This window comes from Pseudochaenichthys georgianus, chromosome 18 (genome assembly GCF_902827115.2).
Source record: "Pseudochaenichthys georgianus chromosome 18, fPseGeo1.2, whole genome shotgun sequence".
Classification (NCBI taxonomy): domain Eukaryota; kingdom Metazoa; phylum Chordata; class Actinopteri; order Perciformes; family Channichthyidae; genus Pseudochaenichthys; species Pseudochaenichthys georgianus.
In genome coordinates this window covers 12,299,267-12,321,234 of record NC_047520.1, presented here as the reverse complement: position 1 = coordinate 12,321,234, position 21,968 = coordinate 12,299,267, and the positions used below count along the sequence as shown (strand labels likewise).

General features: G+C 42.1%; 2 protein-coding genes across 9 annotated transcripts in view; one reads left to right on the top strand and one right to left on the bottom strand.

The window, feature by feature from the left end:
* Positions 1 to 1,142: 1,142 nt before the first annotated feature.
* Positions 1,143 to 20,084, bottom strand: alpk1 (alpha-kinase 1). Of its 6 annotated transcripts, none has more exons than XM_034106387.2 (15): positions 19,721 to 20,084; positions 14,345 to 14,406; positions 13,526 to 13,754; positions 11,191 to 11,345; positions 10,912 to 11,110; positions 10,752 to 10,811; positions 10,581 to 10,667; positions 9,631 to 9,707; positions 9,440 to 9,535; positions 9,246 to 9,350; positions 7,298 to 8,822; positions 3,040 to 3,187; positions 2,804 to 2,966; positions 2,105 to 2,291; positions 1,143 to 2,032 (listed from the first exon to the last, which is right to left on the bottom strand). In XM_034106387.2, exons 3-15 carry the CDS (start codon positions 13,644 to 13,646, stop codon positions 1,821 to 1,823), a joined length of 3,135 nt encoding a protein of 1,044 aa, XP_033962278.1. In that variant the 5' UTR covers positions 13,647 to 13,754; positions 14,345 to 14,406; positions 19,721 to 20,084; the 3' UTR covers positions 1,143 to 1,820. The 6 variants fall into 6 exon arrangements, with proteins under 6 accessions (XP_033962278.1, XP_071062667.1, XP_033962279.1 ...); XM_034106388.2 differs by having other exon boundaries at positions 1,144 to 2,032; positions 13,541 to 13,754; XM_071206566.1 differs by lacking the exons at positions 14,345 to 14,406; positions 19,721 to 20,084 and adding an exon at positions 14,268 to 14,287.
* LOC117463895 (RAS guanyl-releasing protein 2) overlaps positions 15,255 to 21,968 on the top strand; it is a 35,013-nt gene continuing 28,299 nt past the window's right edge. For 2 of the 3 annotated variants that reach the window (XM_034106395.2, XM_034106394.2), the window contains exon 1: positions 15,255 to 15,697. The gene's annotated coding sequence lies outside the window, so the exon portion shown is untranslated. The remainder of the gene's footprint in view (positions 15,698 to 21,968) is intronic. The other variant, XM_034106393.2, reaches the window with a different exon arrangement.

Below are 21,968 nucleotides of genomic sequence, written 5' to 3'. Positions count from 1 at the left end.
AATAGATTTGAACTGAACTGAACGGAGGACCATGTGTGCTTATAGCTCCATAGATGACATCGGTGTCAGGTAATGTGTGTGAGCACCTGCATGTCACATGATGATCTTCCTCATTTGTTCAATCCTCAGAGCACATGATGTGAAGCATTACTTAATACATTCCCAATCACTGTCCACATTTGAATTAATATTTATGTTTATGATACACAGTGTTGGAGGAAGGACTAAGATATTGTACTGTAAGTAAAAGTACAAATACTAATGTTTTAAAATACTCCACTACAAGTACAAGTCTGGATTTCCCAATTGTACTTAAATTAACTTAAAGGTTAAAGTACAAAAGTATTTGCAGCAATTTTACAAAACGTAAAAGTACTCATTCTGTACAATGGACCATTTCAGAAGAATATGAAGTTCAGAAAAGTATTATCAGCTAAATTAACCTTAAATATCAAGAGTAAAAGTACTCATGATGCAGAATGGATCTTCTCGTAGTATTATATTATTATGTTATTCTGTTTTTATACATGTGAGAGCATTTTAGTATTGTAGTTGGTCAATGTGGACCAAATTCAGATACTAGGAATACTGTGTAGATTAGTAGTACAGTACTGCATTATACCATCTCAGCATACTATGCGGTTTTTTTAATACAGTAACTATGAGTGTTCAATAAATGTACTGAGTTAAAAGTACAATATTTGCCTCTACGATGAAAGGGAGTAGAAGTATACATTAGCATTACATGGAAATACTCAAGTAAAGTACAAATATGTCAAAAAAGTAATTAAGTACAATACTTGAGTAAATGTACTTTCTGCAACTGATCGTACACAGTAAAAGTTGAGGCTAGTATTCAACCTGCACACATGCAGTCTCCTTATTCTCAACTCTGGCTACTTTTATCTGGGTGTGTTCTACTCTGATTCCACAGATGGGAAAAGTGCTGAGTCATGCTTTGTTATCATAATTGGAATTTTAAACAAATGTTTGTCATTGATAAGGAAACCTTAAAAATATAACCTTAACTCAAAAGTGTGCCAAGGTCACGTTAGGTAAAAGTTGTAACAAAAGTCTTATGCAATCACAATCTCATGTTGAATAAATACGGCTACACATATTTTAAAAGTCAAGTGTGTTGCATGTCTACAAGGTTATTTTATACAAACTTTTGCAAAAAAGCTGAATATGTACCATGAGGGTGTCGCCACTCACATGGTGCAGAGACGTTACCTCCAAAGCAAAACGAAAGTGTATTTATTGCATGATTTCTTTATTTGTCTAAATAATTGGGCTTGAGCAATAACTTGACAAATCCGAAAAAAGTGAGTCAGCGTAACCCTGTGGAAAGTAAGTACAAGAAATGCCCAAATAGTTAATTCTACGGTATGATTTTATACAATAAACCACCTCAATGATAATTTCATGTAACTATAATCACAATTCTGTTGATTTGATCTCATTGCTAACAGCTGTTTAAATAAGAAGTATCTAACCATCATTGCAAGATAAAAAAATAAATAAAACAATTGTATCAGAAGCTTAGAGTTATATTTTGGGGGGGAAATTGGTTGTATGCGAGTCATAACTACAAGAAAGGTTTGCTAATGTATTATGTCTGAGGTTATTAGGACCAGGTACAAAAACATCATTAATATCAGTTGTATGATTGTAACTCGGTTCATTTTGGCTAAATCATGTGGCACCAAGTTTCAGTCACTTTATTAATGGCATGTTACTCATATTTAATTAGCCAAACAACTTGTATATAAAACCTTCACCTGATTAGCTAATACAAAGGTCCATTTCGTGGCAACTCCTCAGAGTGTCTGAGGCAGAACATGTGGCTGTCTGAGCACTCGAGGTAATTTGAGCAGCTGGCAAATGCCATTGCACTCTGGTCCATGTTGCTCCTCCAGGAAGTACCTGAGGCCTCTGTCAGCAAAATTGGAGGGTCCTTTGGGGGTCTTGGTGGAGTGAATCTGGGGGTCAGTGAGGTACGTCAGCCCTTTTCCATTGGCTGTCACCCACCCTGTGAAAACAGAAAGCAGTTGTTCACAAACGTTCCCATATATCAACAATACAATCATTCGTGAACACACACCTTGCAGGTCGACAACAACCTCCTGGCAGTCAGAGAACAGGTAGGTAAAATGTCCAAAAGCGAGGCCGTATTCCGTAGCCTGGAATCTCTTGTCCTTCTTCCCCGTGTTGTTGGTCAGTTTGACAAAGTCTCCAAGCATGAAGGGCTCCACTGTTACACAGCCCGCAATCTCATCTCCATTCAAAATCTATTTACAAGCGCAGAGAAGAGGAGGGAAATGATGTCTCATAAATGCAACTCATCAACATGGCTGTTCCTGCTTATTCCTATGGTCTGTTTATGTCTCGTCAAGTCAATTAAATGCTGACCAGAGCAAGTCTTGCAACCATACTATAGGGTTTTTAATTTTAATAGAGGTCCAAAATGTCAATGAAAAGGATAAACTGTTAAAACTCACCCTTAAGCTATTATTTGAACCATAATGTTCCCCTTTTAACACCTCTAAGTAACATTCTATACCAAAAACCCACAGAACATTGGATCTACAGTCATCAGAGGGTTATATCTAGCTGTAAACTGACAACTGGAGGCTGTACTCGGGTATTACAGTGGATTTAAACTAAAAATGCTCCAAGGCTGCTGAAGGCTGCAGGCTAATCTACTCTCTGCTGCCTCTGAAGTTATTTCTTCATGTAGGTGGTCCTACATCTTAAAGGGGCATTATGAATGGAGTCATTTTAAATCTACTATTGGCCTCACCAGAAGTGCTTCGGAGGGAATGAAGAAGATCTGAGCCATGACTTCCTTGTCGTATAGACTCTTGTTGAATTCAGTCACATAGTACTGGGCTGTCATCTGTCTCTCCACATCTTTCAGGTGGAACTGGATCTCCTTTGGCTTCAGGTAATCTTTCCCAACATAACTAAGGACATAGATACAAAGTGAGACTTAAAGTTGTTATGTTCAGGCCGTGCTTCGGTTGTGCGGCGGCTTACCTGCTTAACCTCTCCTCTTGGTGTAAGAACTGCACCCATATTGCTGTTCTCTGCTTGCCCTGTATCCCCATTGGCTCCCCGATGTAAACACAGGTCTCTCTTGCTGTCCACATTCCTGTGGCCTTGGAGAACTTCAAATGAAGGGCATCTAAAAGAGGTCGTATAAAAGATTAAAAGAACATTTCAACCACAAATGGTCTATGGTTTTATCCCTCCTCGGCACAGCACGAAGCGCCTCTGGCAATCTGTTGTGCCTGTCGCCACTAGACTGCCCAATCAAGGGTTAACCTTGTAACCCATCAAAAATAACCGGCGCTGAATGTTATTAATATTTGCACTGTATGCATATACGACTTTCACCCGCACAGGTACCTGTACATTTAAATGTGTATATATTTAACCTGGTTCGCATATCTGTATATATGTACATTCACCGGATCAGAGTTTAACTCTTGTGATTTCTGGATTGTTACTTCATTTTTTATTGTATTCTTATTATCACTTTGTATATCTATATATATACACAGTGTGGCAAAAAAGTATTTAGTCTGCCACCAATTGTGCAAGTTCTCCCACTTAAAAAGATGAGAGGCCTGTAATTGTCATCCTAGGTACACTTCAACTATGAGAGACAGAATGGGGGGAAATAATCCAGGAAATCACATTGTAGGATTGAGGAATTAATTAATTGGTAAATTCCTCTGTAAAATAAGTATTTGGTCACCTACAAACAAACAAGATGTCTGGCTCTCACAGACCTGTAACTTCTTCTTTAAGAGCCTCCTCTGTCCTCCACTCGTTAACTGTATTAATGGCACCTGTTTGAACTCGTTATCAGTATAAAAGACACCTGTCCACAACCTCAATCAGTCACACTCAAAACTCCACTATGGCCAAGACCAAAGAGCTGCCAAAGGACACCAGAAACTAAATTGTAGACCTGCACCAGGCTGGGAAGACTGAATCTGCAATAGGTAAGCAGCTTGGTTTGAACAAATCAACTGTGAGAGCAATTATTAGAAAATGGAAGACATACAAGACCACTGATAATCTCCCTCGATCTGGGGCTCCACGCAAGACCTCACCCCGTGGGGTCACAATGATCACAAGACCGGTGAGCAAAAATCCCAGAACCACACGGGGGACCGAGTCAATGACCTGCAGAGAGCTGAGACCAAAGTAACAAAGGCTACTGAGTAACACACTACGCCGCCAGGGACTCAAATCCTGCAGTGCCAGACGTGTCCCCCTGCTTAAGCCAGTACATGTCCAGGCCAGGGTTTCCGCTAGGATTTTTTCTCACCGGTCAAATGTCCGGGCAGAATTTATTTTACCGGACTAATTTGAAATTTACCGGTCATATTTCAATAATAATAAGAGTTGTGTAGCAGAGTTGCCGTTAGCAGGTAATTACCGGACTATGAGCAGATATGCTTCAGTTTAAAACTCAGTTCACGGGGCTCATTTTTATATTGCTTCAGTTTATAATCGTAACAGATCGAAAAATTCAGATTCATTTTTCAATAAATGATTCAACAAACAACATAATTATTACATTCAAACAAACTACTTGTAGTAGATAACGTACATTATTCAAAAGTTTACATTACATTTGAATAATAACACGGGAGAAACGGAGCCTCTCTTTTCCCCTCTCCCTCCCTCTCTCTCTCTCCTGACAGCCCGTCAGTTTCTCAAGCAGCTCGCTAAACAGAGGGCGGGGCTTCAGGTGATTATGCAGAGCTGCGTGTCTCCGTCAGACTCAGCAGCTGATCTGATCTCTCTCTCTCGTCCGGTTATACTTCACTCGCGTTTATGTCCATATCGCTCAGACCCAGCTCTCCTGATCGGCCTTTATAGAGAGCACCGATCAAACTATTAAGAGTGAATATCGGCCGATAATGACCGGTGGCCGATCGATCGGAGCCTCCCTAATTATTACCAGACATGTTGACCGGCAGGTTTTCAATTTATCGGTTTTTAATAAATTTTACCAGCTAAGAACCGGTAATTACCGGCTAACGGAAACCCTGGTCCAGGCCCGTCTGAAGTTTGCTCGAGAGCATAGATGATCCAGAAGAGGATTGGGAGAATGTCATATGGTCAGATGAAACCAAAATAGAACTTTTTGGTAAAAACTCAACTAGACGTGTTTGGAGGAGAAAGAATGCTGAGTTGCATCCAAAGAACACCATACCTACTGTGAAACATGGGGGTGGAAACATCATGCTTTGGGGCTGTTTTTCTGCAAAGGGACCAGGACGACTGATCCGTGTAAAGGAAAGAATGAATGGGGCCATGTATCGTGAGATTTTGAGTGACAACCTCCTTCCATCAGCAAGGGCATTGAAGATGAAACGTGGCTGGGTCTTTCAGCATGATAATGATCCCAAACACACCGCCCTGCAACGAAGGCATTTCAAGGTCCTGGAGTGGCCTAGCCAGTCTCCAGATCTCAACCCCATAGAAAATCTTTGGAGGGAGTTGAACGTCTGTGTTGCCCAGCGACAGCCCCAAAACATCACTGCTCTAGAGGAGATCTGCATGGAGGAATGGGCCAAAATACCAGCAACAGTGTCTGAAAACCTTGTGAAGACTTACAGGAAACGTTTGACCTCTGTCATTGCCAACAAAGGGTATATAACAAAGTATTGAGATGAACTTTTGTTATTGACCAAATAATTTTCCACCATCATTTTCAAATAAATTCTTTAAAAATCAGACGATGTGATCTTCTGGATTTTTTCTTCTCATTTTTTCTCTCATAGTTGAAGAGTACCTAGGATGAAAATTACAGGCCTCTCTCATCTTTTTAAGTGGGAGAACTTGCACAATTGGTGGCTGACTAAATACTTTTTTGCCCCACTGTATATATGTCTTACCCTGGCTGGTACTTCACTAAATCCACTGTTTTAATTGTTCCCTATATTGCCCCTATGCCCTGTAAGGTGTCCTTGGGAGTTATGAAAGGCGCCCCCCAAAATAAATGTATTATTACTATTATTATTATATTCTCATGTGAACTCTCCCTGTTATTCTGTTGCTGTTATTACACCTGAATTTACCTATGGGGATCAATAAAGGTCCATCTTAGCTTATGTTATCAGTTACTCAAGCCGGTTTACATTCTTTAAGACTTTTTCATGATGAATTAAAGTACAGTGGGGCCATCTTTTTTCAAACTCTGACACAATTTAGAAATGATATTCCAATCCTTATGTATCCAGGTGTCGGCCCACTACCTTCCAGACACATGCATCTCTGGATAATAGAACACTTCCACATAAGCAGTTTCAGGCTTGTGCTGGTGGATACTTGCCTGTATGAAGTATGCTTAATATTAAGGTTTGGTGCAAAATAATGTGTTTAGGAAATTGTGAGCATATAACTGGATAATTGAAATACATTAGTCACAATTAACTTCAATAAATCAAGATTTTCCTTCGCTGTTTGCATACTTAAAGGTCCCAGGTCATGCTTTTCCAGTTATTCCCCGTCCCCTTGTGTGTTATGAAGGTTTTTCTGCATGTAAACGGTCTGCAGAGTCACAGACCCTCAAAGTACACCCTGTAGCGAGTAAAACTCTAACACAGGAAAGACCTGTCTGTGCTGCCCCAGAACGCCTCGGTGGAGATTTCTCTTTTTCCTACTGGTACTAAGTGACGTAACGACGACCCAAATGGACCAATCCGTGGAGCCTTTAGGTTACGTCCGCGGAGCCGTTACGTTAAGTGTGTGTGTGTGTGTGTGAGGAAGACACGGACACTCAATCTTTTCTCAGCTGCAGCTCCGCCGATTTCTCCTCCCTGAGACGGCGGGACGCGGCGAGGCTGTGAGTCGGCTTGTGAGCACACACACAAACTCCCAGCCAGGCTGCGGGTGTGTGTGTTCAGGCTGGGTGTCTCGCTGTGTCGCAGACGGCCACTGGGCTCATGGGAGGGGGGGGGGGCAGGGGGGCAGGAGCTCCAACAAGCCGTTTAGGACAGAGAGTGAATACACATACTGTAGAGAGATGCTGTTTGAGAAACCAATGCGAGTTTGGAACATTGAACAATATAAATCTATTTTAGTAGACCTCAAACATGGAATTATGATCAGTAGAAATGGCCATGACATGGGACCTTTAAGACGAATGCGAGAAAACCAAGTTGTCTTAAAGAATTCAATCTAGCAATGGGTGTGTAATTGATATACAAACGGTTACTTTTTAGGTGATGTATTTGTTTAAGATAATGTTGAACTTTCAATTCAAACTCACTGTGGGCAGATCTGTGTGTCTTGAGTTTGAATTGTGTCTCGTCACTGTGAAGTCTCTTCAGCAGACACGCATGGCAAACCCCGGCCAGTAGGGCTCGGTAATCCTCCTGCGACAACACATACTGACTCTGAGGGACACCAGCAGCTACAGGGCTGTTCCTCAGGCAGCTGAAGCACAGGGGGTTCTTCACCTGAGGAAGACCTGGAGAATCAGTGCTACTTTGGTGTCCACTTGGAGGATCACCCAGCATCTCAAATGAGCTCTCTGTGGAGGTTTCACACTGTGCTGGGACAAACTGGGAAAGGTCAGAGTGTGGGTTTGCTCTAGAGTCAACTTCGGTCTCCATTTTTGGGTCAACATTCAGGCTCTCCACAGGGCGTTTGGGTGTGGGATCACAAGCCCAATCGTTGCTTTCGGTATCAAGTGTTTCCAAATGGAAGAAGCTCCCATCTGACCCCGGTGACTTGCTGCTTTGGCCAGTTCCTCTTTTTGACAGGCTGCTTGGCTGCGGTTTTCCGGTTGTGGGGGAGTTCAGGTCAGCTGGAATTTTCTCCCATGACGACTGGGAACCAAAGCTGTCACTAAGGGAACTGGAGGTGATTTCGATAGCTAGCTGGGATAAAGATTGCACTTCTCCTTCGGCGACTGACGGTTGAAGCATCACTCCACCATCACTCATCCAATCTTCCTCAGTGACCAGTGTCTCTATGCCGGCTCGTATCAACTCAAACTTCTCTGAATCACTGCTTGCATTGGAGGAGGAAGTGGCAGGTATTTTGCAACTGACATCTCGCTTCTTGTTTTCTGTAGAGCCAAGGTTATCTGTGCTTCCTAGAGTGGTACACATGTGAGATGTTTGAGGTGGGGGCCCATCAGATGACCTTGAACCTCCCTGTTGTGGCTCCTCTCCTTTGGGTGGTACTTTGCAGGCCTCTGTGCCACATTCTGTACCAATGGTGGTCCCCAGTGCAGTTATACACAACGTCACCCCTTCTTTGGCCCCCTTACAGTTTGTGTTGGTTGTGTCGCACAGTGACGCATGATACTTTTGGAATTTCCGCATCACCTCGGCGAAACCTTCCAGAGTGAAATCCACCGATGTGTCTTCGATGTTCCTGTAGCTGTCGGGAATAAAAGACCCCTTCTCTGAATTGTTGAAAGGATCCACTCGCAACAGAAGCTTGACCTGGGCGACCAGCTGCATGATTTCACCACACAGGCTGTCTTTATGTTGCGTTTCTGCGTTGGAGTAATCGCAAAAATGTGCTAAAGCCTTTTGGCACGCTTCAGTTGCCTTCGCCACAACCGACGAAGGAGTTCCAAGCCATTTGTGAGTGACAGTGAGAGAATACGCAGCTTTGAGGAACGTGTGAAGCTCCTGTTTACTGGTGACCAGCTCCCCCTCTGCTTTGGTGAGCAGGCCTATTGAAAATGCCTCTCTCGCCTGCAGGAGGAAAGACTGCCTTTGAGTGGCAGGGCAGTCCACTGAGAAACTGTACGATAACAAGCAGGTCCCTTGAGTGGCCTGCAAAATTAAACGGAGAGAAGCAGAAGACTAATTAAAGGTCCCCTATTACACTGTTTTTCAACAATATATTACAGGTCTCTGAGGTGTTTGGCTCGAAGTACCAAACAGATCATTGCAGTATTACCCATAATCCCCTCTGTTTCAGCCCTGTTTCCAAAGTGCTGATTCTCTGTCTGTTACTTTAGATGAAAACAAGGAGCCCCTCCCCACGCCCCTCTGAGAGAGATGTGGTTAAAAAGCACACAATGGTGACTCTAGGAGGAGATTCAGGTGATATGGGGGGGGGGGTTTCAGACATTCTGAAACGTTCAGAATGTCTTTACACAGAGGGGATGCATGTTTATGTTTATGATTTATACTGCTTCAGAAATGTGAGATACAAAAAAGATGTTATTTTGATTGCAACAATTCACAACTCACCACATTGGTCAACACGTAGAGTGAAGTGTACTGGCTGTAAACCACCGCCATCTTAGCTGCCTGAGCTGCTGATAGAAGACGATGACTCCTGTCCCCAAGTAAAGACTGCTCCAAACAATCAGACAAACAGTTATACAGAGCCAACAATATTATATCTAATCTAATATATATATCTAATATATAGTTAGACTTACTAAATCAATATCTGGGCTAGTCCTAAAAGCATTGAAGTCCTGCTCATTCATCGACACCAATATGTTGGCCAGTGTACAGAGAGAGGCTCCAATGCCCTGCGGAGACATGCGGAGCAAAGGTTTATAACAGCATGGATATTATGTATGTTCCAAATATGGCAACTACGATGGCAATAATGTGGCTGGGTCACCTTTTTATCAGGTTGAGGAAGTGCATAGTAGCCAACCAGAGAGGCCCAGATGAGCTCTGCTGCCTCGAGCCACAGGCCTGAAACGGAGCACAAATGGTTTGGATTATTAAAAGCTAATGTACCAACATGTTTTTATCCTCAGTAAAGCAAAGCCATGAGGTTCTTTGACCAATAAAAACACACTATTGTTCACGTTTGTTTAATTCATGGCTTTAATCCTAAAGAGATTTCAGAATTTATTTTCTAATAAATGTAAGACTGTAATCTCAGAAATGTTGATTTTGTTCTTGTAAAATGATCCCCCGGCTCTAAGGATTATATATTTGACTGATGATTGCCATAATATGCTTTTGTTAAAAGACAGGCTTGGAAACATCTATATCAACATAAGACATGACACAGAACCTCGCTATTGATGACATATCTTGGTACACATACAGTAGTAATATGTAGATGCAAGTATGTTCAAAAAGGGTTCCTACACCTTTTTAAACATCAAATCCAAGGACCTTTAAAGGATTTTGAAGGCCCGAATTCAAGGACATAACACTGCATATTTTGAGACACGGAACAAGGTTATAGGACTATCATTTTTCAACAGCTTGCCGGCTAGACAGAAGCTCATATTCAACATCAATCACTAGTGCAGGCACACGTCCAAACACTTTTTCTAAGCAGGTGTTGCATGGATGAAAATGGATGCAGCAGAACCTAGCCTAATAAATATGTTAAGCAAAATGAAAAAATCAGAAGCAATTTCTATTAATAAAGATATGAATTATTAAATCCCATTTTATTGACCCAGGTCTTTTTACAAAACTTGTAAGGCCTTGCTTTTATCACCTCAATTATAAAAATGTTAAAGATTTTAGAGACCTAAAGGATTCATGACATCAGTATAAAAGGTGAGGGGGTTAACTTTAGTCCTTCCTTCAGGAAAAATACCTTACCTAGCGTTCGCAAAATCATTCCCCGCACTTGAACACTCACAGCCTGCACAAGAGCCCTGTCACTTTCAGAGTGGTACACCCAACAACCTGTACAAAGTATTATTTGTTTGCATGTAAAAACAACATAATGTATAACTTAAGGCAATTCCAATAACAAAGCACCTACAGTACCTGTGGACCCACTGTTGTTAATCAGACTGCTCAGTATGTATTCTGCCTTCCGTAGTTTGCCTGCATAGGAAGATGACTGTAACGTTTTCCTGATCTGTATAACACATCCAAACGCCTTTTCACATTTACATGAGTTTATATCAACACCTATTATTCATACCAGAGTTTAAGTAGACCCTAGCCTGTCGTATGACCAGCTGGGGGGCCACAGGGGTGTCAGGGTGGTGTTTGTGGAGCAGCTTGGTGATCTTCAGCAGCCGACTCGACTCATCTGTCCAGTAGAGGAAGCGGTCGACTAAGAAGACCACTGATAGTGCCGTGCCTGCCTCCTGAGCCACGATGGAGGCCTTTAGAACAGCCTGGCAACACAGAAAACATATCAAGAGAATATGCTTCCAGCAACACCACATAAAAACATTATTCCCTGTGTTATTATTACCAGTAGCTGCGTCAGGTGAGTGCTGGTGAGGTCACTGAGGTTGGTCTTGTCATTGGCACTAACTGACTGCTTGTATTGCCACTTTTCCGGCACAAATGGCCACTTCATTTCCATTGAATCGTGCAGGAGAGAGGCCAGCTCTGCACACAGCGAGTCTACAGGAAAGAAGTGGGATTTCAAATATCCAGATAAGATAAGATAAGAGATACAGTGGGGCAAAAAAGTATTTAGTCAGCCACCAATTGTGCAAGTTCTCCCACTTAAAAAGATAAGAGAGGCCTGTAATTTTCATCCTAGGTACTCTTCAACTATGAGACAGAATGAGAAAAAAAAAATCCACAAAATCACATTGTCTGATTTTTAAAGAATTTATTTGCAAATTATGGTGGAAAATAAGTATTTGGTCAATAACAAAAGTTAATCTCAATACTTTGTTATATACCCTTTGTTGGCAATGACAGAGGTCAAACGTTTCCTGTAAATCTTCACAAGGTTTTCAGACACTGTTGCTGGTATTTTGGCCCATTCCTCCATGCAGATCTCCTCTAGAGCAGTGATGTTTTGGGGCTGTCGCTGGGCAACACGGACTTTCAACTCCCTCCAAAGATTTTCTATGGGGTTGAGATCTGGAGACTGGCTAGGCCACTCCAGGACCTTGAAATGCTTCTTACGAAGCCACTCCTTCGTTGCCCGGACGGTGTGTTTGGGATCATTGTCATGCTGAAAAACCCAGCCACGTTTCATCTTCAATGCCCTTGCTGATGGAAGGAGGTTCTCACTCAAAATCTCACGATACATGGCCCCATTCATTCTTTCCTTTACACGGATCAGTCGTCCTGGTCCCTTTGCAGAAAAACAGCCCCAAAGGATGATGTTTCCACCCCCATGTTTCACAGTAGGTATGGTGTTCTTTGGATGCAACTCAGCATTCTTTCTCCTCCAAACACGTCTAGTTGAGTTTTTACCAAAAAGTTCTATTTTGGTTTCATCTGACCAGATGACATTCTCCCAATCCTCTTCTGGATAATCTAAATGCTCTCTAGCAAACTTCAGACGGGCCTGAACATGTACTGGCTTAAGCAGGGGGACACGTCTGGCACTGCAGGATTTGAGTCCCTGGTGGCGTAGTGTGTTACTGATGGTAGCCTTTGTTACTTTGGTCTCAGCTCTCTGCAGGTCATTGACTCGGTCCCCCCGTGTGGTTCTGGGATTTTTGCTCACCGTTCTTGTGATCATTTTGACCCCACAGGGTGAGATCTTGCGTGGAGCCCCAGATCGAGGGAGATTATCAGTGGTCTTGTATGTCTTCCATTTTCTAATAATTGCTCTCACAGTTGATTTCTTCACACCAAGCTGCTTACCTATTGCAGATTCAGTCTTCCCAGCCTGGTGCAGGTCTACAATTTTGTTTCTGGTGTCCTTTGACAGCTCTTTGGTCTTGGCCATAGTGGAGTTTTGAGTGTGACTGTTTGAGTTGTGGACAGTTGTCTTTTATACTGATAACGAGTTCAAACAGGTGCCATTAATACAGTTAACAAGTGGAGGACAGAGGAGGCTCTTAAAGAAGAAGTTACAGGTCTGTGAGAGCCAGACATCTTGTTTGTTTGTACAGTAGGTGACCAAATACTTATTTTACCGAGGAATTTACCAATTCATTCATTAAAAATCCTACAATGTGATTTCCTGGATTCTTTCCCCCCATTCTGTCTCTCATAGTTGAAGTGTACCTAGGATGAACATTACAGGCCTCTCTCGTCTTTTTAAGTGGGAGAACTTGCACAATTGGTGGCTGACTAAATACTTTTTTGCCCCACTGTACATTATTGATCCCAATTTGGGAAATGTTTGAGTTGCAGCAGGATAACAAACAACAAAACAAAACAATTGCACATGAGTAGAAATAAACAATACTATAATTTAAACATCTCAAAATACAATTAAAGCAGCATTACAAAGTAGAAAATATGAGTGTAAAAAGGATGTTCCAGTGCGCAGATTGCCTTGCCTTAAATATTTGAAACTCCAGGTATAAATAAAATAGAGAATGCACACATTTCTGTTCTTCCTTTGGTAGAATTTTGTTAGAGAAGGAGGTTTCTTTTTAGCATTGTACTGCCACAGCTCGAGCTACTGAAAAGCATTAGCTAAACAAAAGGACATTCCCTCACATTCGTGCCAACCATGTGGGATTAACAGAGCATTTGTAAAGAATGCCCTCATTGTCAACACAAACCATATGTTGTGTGCATGTAAATGTAAATCCACCACCAAATCTCCTCACCCAAATCCCAATCTGACATCCTTCCAAACCCAAAAGAAATTGAACAAACAGCACCATCTTGTGTCTGACCTCTGCAGAGACAGAAGTCCAGCCTCTCAGCCTCAGTGGAGTGGGTGGACAGTCGAGCTGCTCTGAGGCAATCCTCCAGTAAATCCCCCACCTCCAGGCTGACCATTCTGGCACACAGATGCCTGGAAGGAAATGGTTTCCTCCTTTCTTTGCCTACTCAACTTGGTTCCTGTATTTGATTAAAAAAGGGCGATCCTCTGGAATAACCCGGGTGCTGTTGAGAAAGAATTGCACCATCAGTTCTGTTTGTACTTTTAAAAGTATGAATTATTCAACATGATGGATAACATGAATCCATCATAAAATAAATAAATAATTATACATCATATACAAAAGCCAATTCCTGTTCCAGTCTACATGTCTGTCCCCAATTTAAATGCATATGATGATGTCTTATCATGTATGGTGATGTGCTTGAAACAATATGAAACCATAGTTTATGACGATGTAAGAGAGTTACAATGGGTTTACAATGAATGACATACTTTCAGGATATTAATAGAGTTATGATGATCATATACAGCAATTTGTAAAAGTTATATTACGTGTGTGAATCTTATACAGTCTATGTAGGTGCACTTTGAAACTAAAGGGACCATAAATGCAACACACTGTATGGTGTTAAGGATGTTACAGTATACACATAATGTAGTACTTTCACTTTAAAAACTAAATCGCAAACATAACAGAAGCGCCAACTTTTCGTCACTTTTAATATAATTATTACCCTCGAGTTACACTTTAAGATGAATGTTATGCTATGATACATTTTTACAAGCAATAAGTAAACAGTAAGCTACCGACCTAACGTCTGTGTTGTCCTCTTCTTCCTGGTAGGGCAGTACCACAAGGTGCTGCCTTCACTGCTGTGGGAAATATAGCAATTCAAATTTGAAATAGTCCTTGCACTATTTTACAAAAATCAGTATTCTAATTGTTGTCAATTAAACAATTGTATGGTTTGCCATTTTAAAATGACACACTTGATTATATGTTTCGGATCGTCACCAACTTAATCCTGCATGAAGTGAACGCAACATGTGCCGTTAAGAAGGAATACAATCCCTCCTGAAGCAACAGCAGGTAAATCCGTAAACTGTAGATTTGTCTCGGAAGATATTGTCTTTATGGCTGAGAGTTATTACTAAATGTATGGGAATAAGTCATTTCTAACAAATAACATTGAACATTGGTATAACGTTTTTTTTTTTTAAAAAGGTAGCCCATTTCTTTATCCATTTATTGCCTTTATATACTTGTATCTATGTATTTATTTCGTTTGAACCACTACTGATCATTCTAATTACTATATTGTTAATGGACTTGAAAAAGCTGTAGCCTATTGTAGGCCTATGTAAAAATAAACAAGTATTAAATATGGAACATTATGGACCTACCTAACACCAAAACAGACACCTTATGTTTTCTGTCTCATGCAGTGCAATAAACACATTCATAACTATTCCACCACTGCAGCAGCAGCAGCTGCCTGTCTGTGGTTTACTGCAATACAATCCAGCCAAATGCATGTGAACACTCGATAATTAGTTTTAAATGTGGGCCTTTGTTTGTGAAGACAGCACACCTGGAGGTGGAGGCATGTCTACGATGGAAAAGACGCATTGGTCTCGCCAACAGAATGATGGATCATTATGGTAATGATGCAGCTCGTACACAACAAGCATGTGCAGACTGTGGTGTTGCTGTGCTACTACCAATAGGCGGGACTGTGGCTCTGCAGTGAGTGTGATCGCGACACAGCTGGATGCACGAGCAGAAGGCTGGCACGCGGTCCAGCTGCGACCAGATGACTGAGCTCAGCTGCTTTCTGAAGCACCAACACGCACCACATCCATAACTTGTTTCCGAGCGCGCCGGGAGATGACTTGTGCGCACTGGAGGGTTAATGTATCGTAACAATACCCGCAGAGCCCATTCAGAAAACTCCGGATCCGCGTGCATCTCTCTTCTGATGACTTCTTTTTTTGTTTCGATCCTCGGCGCGTCTCTCCTCAGGACTTGGTGTTCCCAATCCGCAGCCAAACAGGCGTGTTGAGTTCGGTTTGGTGCTGGTGATGTAACGCTTCTCATCTCACTACACAACCTATCACTGCCGCCTTCCTCTCGCAGAGCATGGGACGCTTCAAACTCTAAAAGGTAAGACATGTGGCTTAACGTGCATGTTGGAGGCAACTTGGAGACATGTTTACGCATGGCGGGTTCAAGATGTCACATTATTACTTTACTAAAGAAACCCGCCACAATGAAAGTATTTTTGTTCAAGTCCTTGATCACTTGGCTACATCCGTTTGAATCTGTTATGTTGTTTTGCAACAGTAGAGATTGTGTGAGGTGTTGTCTTCTTGCACCATCAGCCACAGCAATGTCAGGATTTCATGTTGACTCATGATTAGGGAGTCACGGTCATGGATGAGTTGTATACTTTGCTACACGTCTGAGCACGAGAGCTTTGAGTACTTTGCTTCCGACATCCCACAGCAGTCAATTACATCGTGTAGTTGAACTGATTGAAATAACAGGTCAGGAGGAACAGAGTAAAGGAGGATGGAGGAACGCCTATTTCTAAAATTAGACAGAGGGAGAGGCGGGGTCTTCATCCTGCTGTGAGTGCGAGAATGATGGTAAACAAAAGTCTGTTTGAATGCAAAGTTATTGCATTTGCGCGGATGGGAGGATAACTTGTTGAGTTATCCATCAAATGGCAAACTTTCCAGACCCCCGGCAGCTAATAACCATTAAACACCTGTGTGCTAATGAGATATCACCTTAAGAATAACTTTGTAAGCCACATCCCATCTCGTTGTGAGCAGCCTAATTTAAACAAGTGAAAGGTCAGACTCCATCCAGCCTCCTGCTCCTGTCTGACAGCAGACACTCAAGGTGATTTTCTCCCACCGCCCTCGAAGCAGCAGGGATTAGGAGGCATCTTTGACTGCCCGAGCGGCTGATTACTTGCTCTGCCGCATGTCTTCACTTATACTTCACCCTTGCCTCCACTCATGTTTTGATTTCTGAGCGCCTGGATTTGACTTGTAAGCTGAGACATCTGGGAGTCCTGTAGTTTTGTCACATCATTATAGGAGGCACACAATGTGACTGATCTGGCTGCCGCTGCATGTTGTTGATTAACCGCTCCTATTTTGAATGTTGGACAACCTTGCCTTGTGACATCAGCATCTGATTCACAGCATGCAAATGAGGCCGCTACCGATGTGAGCCATTATATATGACAGACTGATCTTTCTCTCCAGCACAAATCAATGAAACAATTTGTACAAAGTCCATTTCATCAGACCGGGGCTTATTTGATCAGCGTTTGCCTCAAAATAACCCGTGGCCTATGATGTCACGCAGGGAAGTGGTATGTCAATTGTAAAGATTTAGCGCTTTAGAAAAAAGGAAGGATTTCATGGATTAAAAGCGCCTTCAGCGATAAAATCAAATAAGAGATTTAAAAAAAGAGCCCCTGCATCTCCACTTCTCCTTTCTCTCCTCCTCTGCCGCAGTGCAATTACTTCAGGCCTCTGGAGCGGCCACCCTAGATATTTAGCTTTACTTCCAGCCATCGCAACCTGCAGCAGTGTACATAAAAGCCCAACATAATTGGATACATTGTGCATGGCTGCTGCTTTATGCCAAACGACCAGCAGCAACACATCTGGGAGGAAGGGGGATGAGGAAGAAGGAAACAAAACACAATCAACACAGGAGAGAAATAAGAAAGAAAGCAGACAGGAGCAGTCGATAGCCAGACACCTGTGCTCTCTCGGCCCGGTGCACTCTGCATCTGTCCACTGCCTTCCTTACCTCCCTTTTCATAAACTCATCCTACTGTATCTATTCCATCACAGTCCATGTGCTGCATCCTGATGACCTGTATCGACCTCTTTCTCAAATGTACCTGCATGCAAACCACACACATGTTGTAATGAAGCTAAAACATGTTTCACATCGAGGGCAAGTTGGCATCGAAAGATGTGCACGTTCTTCTTCAAAGTAGTCGTTGGAAGTGTTTTTTATACTAATTTTAAACACCAGAAAAGATCATTTAAAGACACGAGCTGGAATTCACTCCCACTCACTTGGCAGGACAGCAGATACTGTAGAACTAAACAATCTAATTGTGAGTGGATGTGACATAGCTTAATGCCAACAGGGTGACTGTTGAAGTTCCCCCCATAGTTCAGTCCATGAAAATAGTCATCTCTACTCTGTGTCTGTCCCTATGGGATCTTTTTGTTCCTCCGTCACCTCTGCAGCTCCCATGAAAGGGCACAGACCCTGTAAAATGTCAGCATGTCATTGCACTCTGCTCTCCTCACCTTTAAAGGCATGGTGAGAATGCAGCAGAAGAGCAGGAGACACGGGAGGGGAAGGGAGCTGCTGAGGGAAAGTGTTGGAGCTGAAGAGCTATACATCACGCTGTGGCTGGAATGAAATCAGTCAGACGGGAGCACAGCAGTTCATGGCCTGGTGGAGGGGGGATCGAAGCTCACAGGCGGCTGTATTTAAGATAGTGTGGGACTAACTCAAGGTAGTGAATTAGCAGTGATGGATAATGCTTAAGTGTAGTTGGTGGAAGTAGTACTCTTATCTTATACTAAGTTAAAGTAAAGACTGTAGGAATACTCTGTTACAAATAAAAGTCCTGCATTGCAAGTGTTACTCAAGTAAAAGTACTAGTATCGAAATATACTTAAAGTACTGAAAGTAAAAGTACTCACTATGCAGATTGGTACATTTTCAAATAATATATATCATATGTTTTGATTGTAGTTATTTATGTTTGAATGGGTTTATCACAGCTGGTGAAGGTGCAGTAATGTAATGACTGTGTATACTGCAGGTAGCTTGTGAATTTACTCCAGGTGGAACTAAAGTCTGAATTAAGTGCTGGTTATATTTCATATCAAGTAACTAAAGGTATACAATACATGTAGTGGAGTAAAAGTACATTATTTACCTTTGAATGTTATTTGTGGTATAAAAACAGTAGCAAACAAGTCAAATGCTCAAGTAAAGTATACGTATCTCTTAATTTGACTGAAGTACAGTGTTAGAGTACATGTACTTAGTAACTTTACACCACTGCTTGTTTCATTCTGAGCTGCATGTGTCAGGCGTGCCTCACTTTCAGAAACAGACATATTTGTATGCCACCTGTGGAATACCTGCTTTTCAGCAAACACATTCATTTCTTTACTTTTGTTTTGGCACAGTTTGCAGTCTGTGATCTCTCACGCTCTTTATTTGAATGTGCAGAACGAATGGTTTATTTCGACGGCAGGAAATTGTGGGGTGTGTGGTCTGCTCAGGGATGCATGCTGTTTTAGGAAGAACACATCAACAGGAACTCGCCGGGGCTAACGCTGTTTAGAAAAGCCTGCAGGGGCAATGGGGAGGCTGGCTGGGTGAGACTCCTGACACACACACACACACACACACACACACACACACACACACACACACACACACACACACACACACACACACACACACACACACACACACACACACACACACACACACACACACACACACACACACACACACACACACACACACACACACACACACACACACACACACACACACACACACACACACACACACACACACACACACACACACACACACACACACACACACACACACACACACACACACACACACACACACACACACACACACACACACACACACACACACACACACACACACACACACAGAATGACTGTTGCATGAAACCACTGTATAGCCTAGTGAGCACAACTCTGACAGGCAGGAGGAAATGAAGCAGATAAACACGGCAAATAACAAATTAGTCTCCAGGTGCATGTGCTGTATATCGTGGGATTGGATTCAGCATCACTTGGTGTACCCATCTAGATACAAAGCATTACTAAAAAGACATTTATTTAAATTACAATCTTTGAGATGAATACTTCAAGATAACCTGCTTCATATTCTCTGTGCATAAACCGGTGTGATAGCCATCCTATTATCTCTGCAAGAATGCAAATAACTCGTGCTTTATCCCTCCCAACAATCAGGCAAATGCATTTTCTTGTAAGCACAATTATTGATTTCTTAACCGTCATTACCTAGAATTTGTTGGCCTGAGAAAAAACACACAAAACAGGATGTTAGATTCCTTACATCAGCGTTGCAGAAATGTGAAATGGTTAGACGGCCTCTACACAATGCTCCATGTGTCCTCAGCCTTCACTCGTCACACAGGAAGCTATGTGTGTCAGACAGATAACTGACGGCAAGGAAATCCTCCAATGCAGAGAATAAAAAAACCTTTGTCCAAGGGAAATGTTACGCTTAGAATAATACCCACTGCAAATAGTTTCAGTAACACGTTTAAACAAAAAGTGTGGACCACCATTTTACACACACACACACACACCAACACACCCTTCCGGTGTTTGTTATGAAGCAAACTTTCACATGTGGTAACGGGACACAAGTTCGAGCAGGAAGTCTCAACACAAAGCAGTGAAAACAATGTGACGCAAGGATACATTGTTGAGTTTGGGAGGGAGCAGAAGGCAGATATTCCAACACCACACGGGGTCCGCAGAAGTGCCCCTCTGCCCACACATTACACTTTTCATTGGAAGGGATTTGAGATATGAGAGTGGGCCAGATGTGGAACAGGATGCCGGGCTTCTTTTTCTTCGAGGACGTAATAAAACATTACACCCGAGCGAGCAGCTGTTATGTCCCAGAAACACATTGTGGAATGTGCATATTTTTCTTCTTACCCTTTCAAGATTAGAAAAAGAGTGCAGCTTGAGTTCTTCACATTGAATGCATTTTCCAACCCCTCCCTATTTCAACTTTCCCCTCTTCAGCCAACAATCTCTTTCCATCTGACTGGGCTATAGCCAGGTTGAGCAAGCTCTCTTCCTGCCTCCCAGTTGATCTCCCCCTCTGCCTCCCCCCCCCCCTGTCCCTAAGGAGCAACTGTAGCTGCTAATCTCAGTTTGCAGCCGGTGTGCCCCCCCCCCCACAGATGTGGCATTCTGCGTGTCCAGGGAAAAGGAAGCGTTTCCCTTCCTGCCCTCAGTACCCTGCAGTCTGTAAATAGAGCCTGTCAGCAGCCGCTCTGTAGGCCCCTATGGAGAACTATATCTGTCCCATCATGCAACACCCTTGCTACAACTTCCTGAAACAAACTACGGGGTGTTGAGCAAGAGATACGAGTGGGGTGTGGATAACATGAATCCACACCCCACTGTTTGTATATGTTATTGCAATTCTATCCACATGGCCTCACACTGACCGAACACTGAGATAAAGCTTTATAAAGGATAAAGGTTAATGTCCCGCACTGTTGTCAAAGTAACTCTTAATAAATACGTAGTGAGCATATTCATTTGAGACATTCAATTTTGATAGATGCTGGAAAAGTAAAGCGTTAAAGTTGCTAGTTAGTGAAGGGATAGAAGATTCATTCTTAGCACCACTCTCACAGATAATTGAAAACATTTTTTTTTTTAAATCTGAAAAATAAGTAACTGCATTTGAAAAAAAGAGACTGATAAATGAACCCTTCTGTTAAAGGAGAACATGGTTTACTCAACATCAAGTCTTCGATTTAGGAAAACGAGCAGCAGCAATACAACTGATGTGAGAAAGCGGCCACAGACCAAATTAATATAACATGTTTATATTATTGTGTTTTGAGATATGTTTAAATCCCATCAAATGCCAAATGTCCAGTATCCAAAATCACATGTGACATAATAAAATCAATGTTCAGCCAAGTCACTGTTTGAATATTATATTACATGAGATGCAAAACCAAACCATCAATAACATTTTTAGTTTTTATCATGTGTGTATTTATATAATACATATAACACCTAAAATAGTTGAATTACAATATGCACATAATCAAGGCAGCATTGCATATCTAACATGGTTTTGCATCGTATGCATGCTTACTGTAGATATTGCAACTTGTGTGATATTGATATAGTGAGGTTGGATCAAGAATAGCAGCAGCTCTGTAAGGCATCCGAGCTAAATGCTAACGTCTGCATGCTAACATGTTCACAGTGATGATGCTGTAGTGCGTTAGCCTGCTTATCATGTTAACCTTCTTATCTTATTTTGTAGTTTTGTTTTTAGATCATAAATCGAAGTATTGGACACATTCTCTTACCTGAAGGTGTCTCTAACTGAACCTAATGACGATGCCATCCAATATAATCATTCTGGAGATAGAACATGTTTATGTGAGGCAGAATGAACAGACTGTGTCTGTGTGTGTTTTCAGTGCATGCCTGATAGCTAATCCCAATTACTTAATGTGTGCACATCCGTTAGCGGGTGACTATTATCCATGACAACATCAATCAATCAATAGTGTTGCACCCAAATGCCAGAAGGC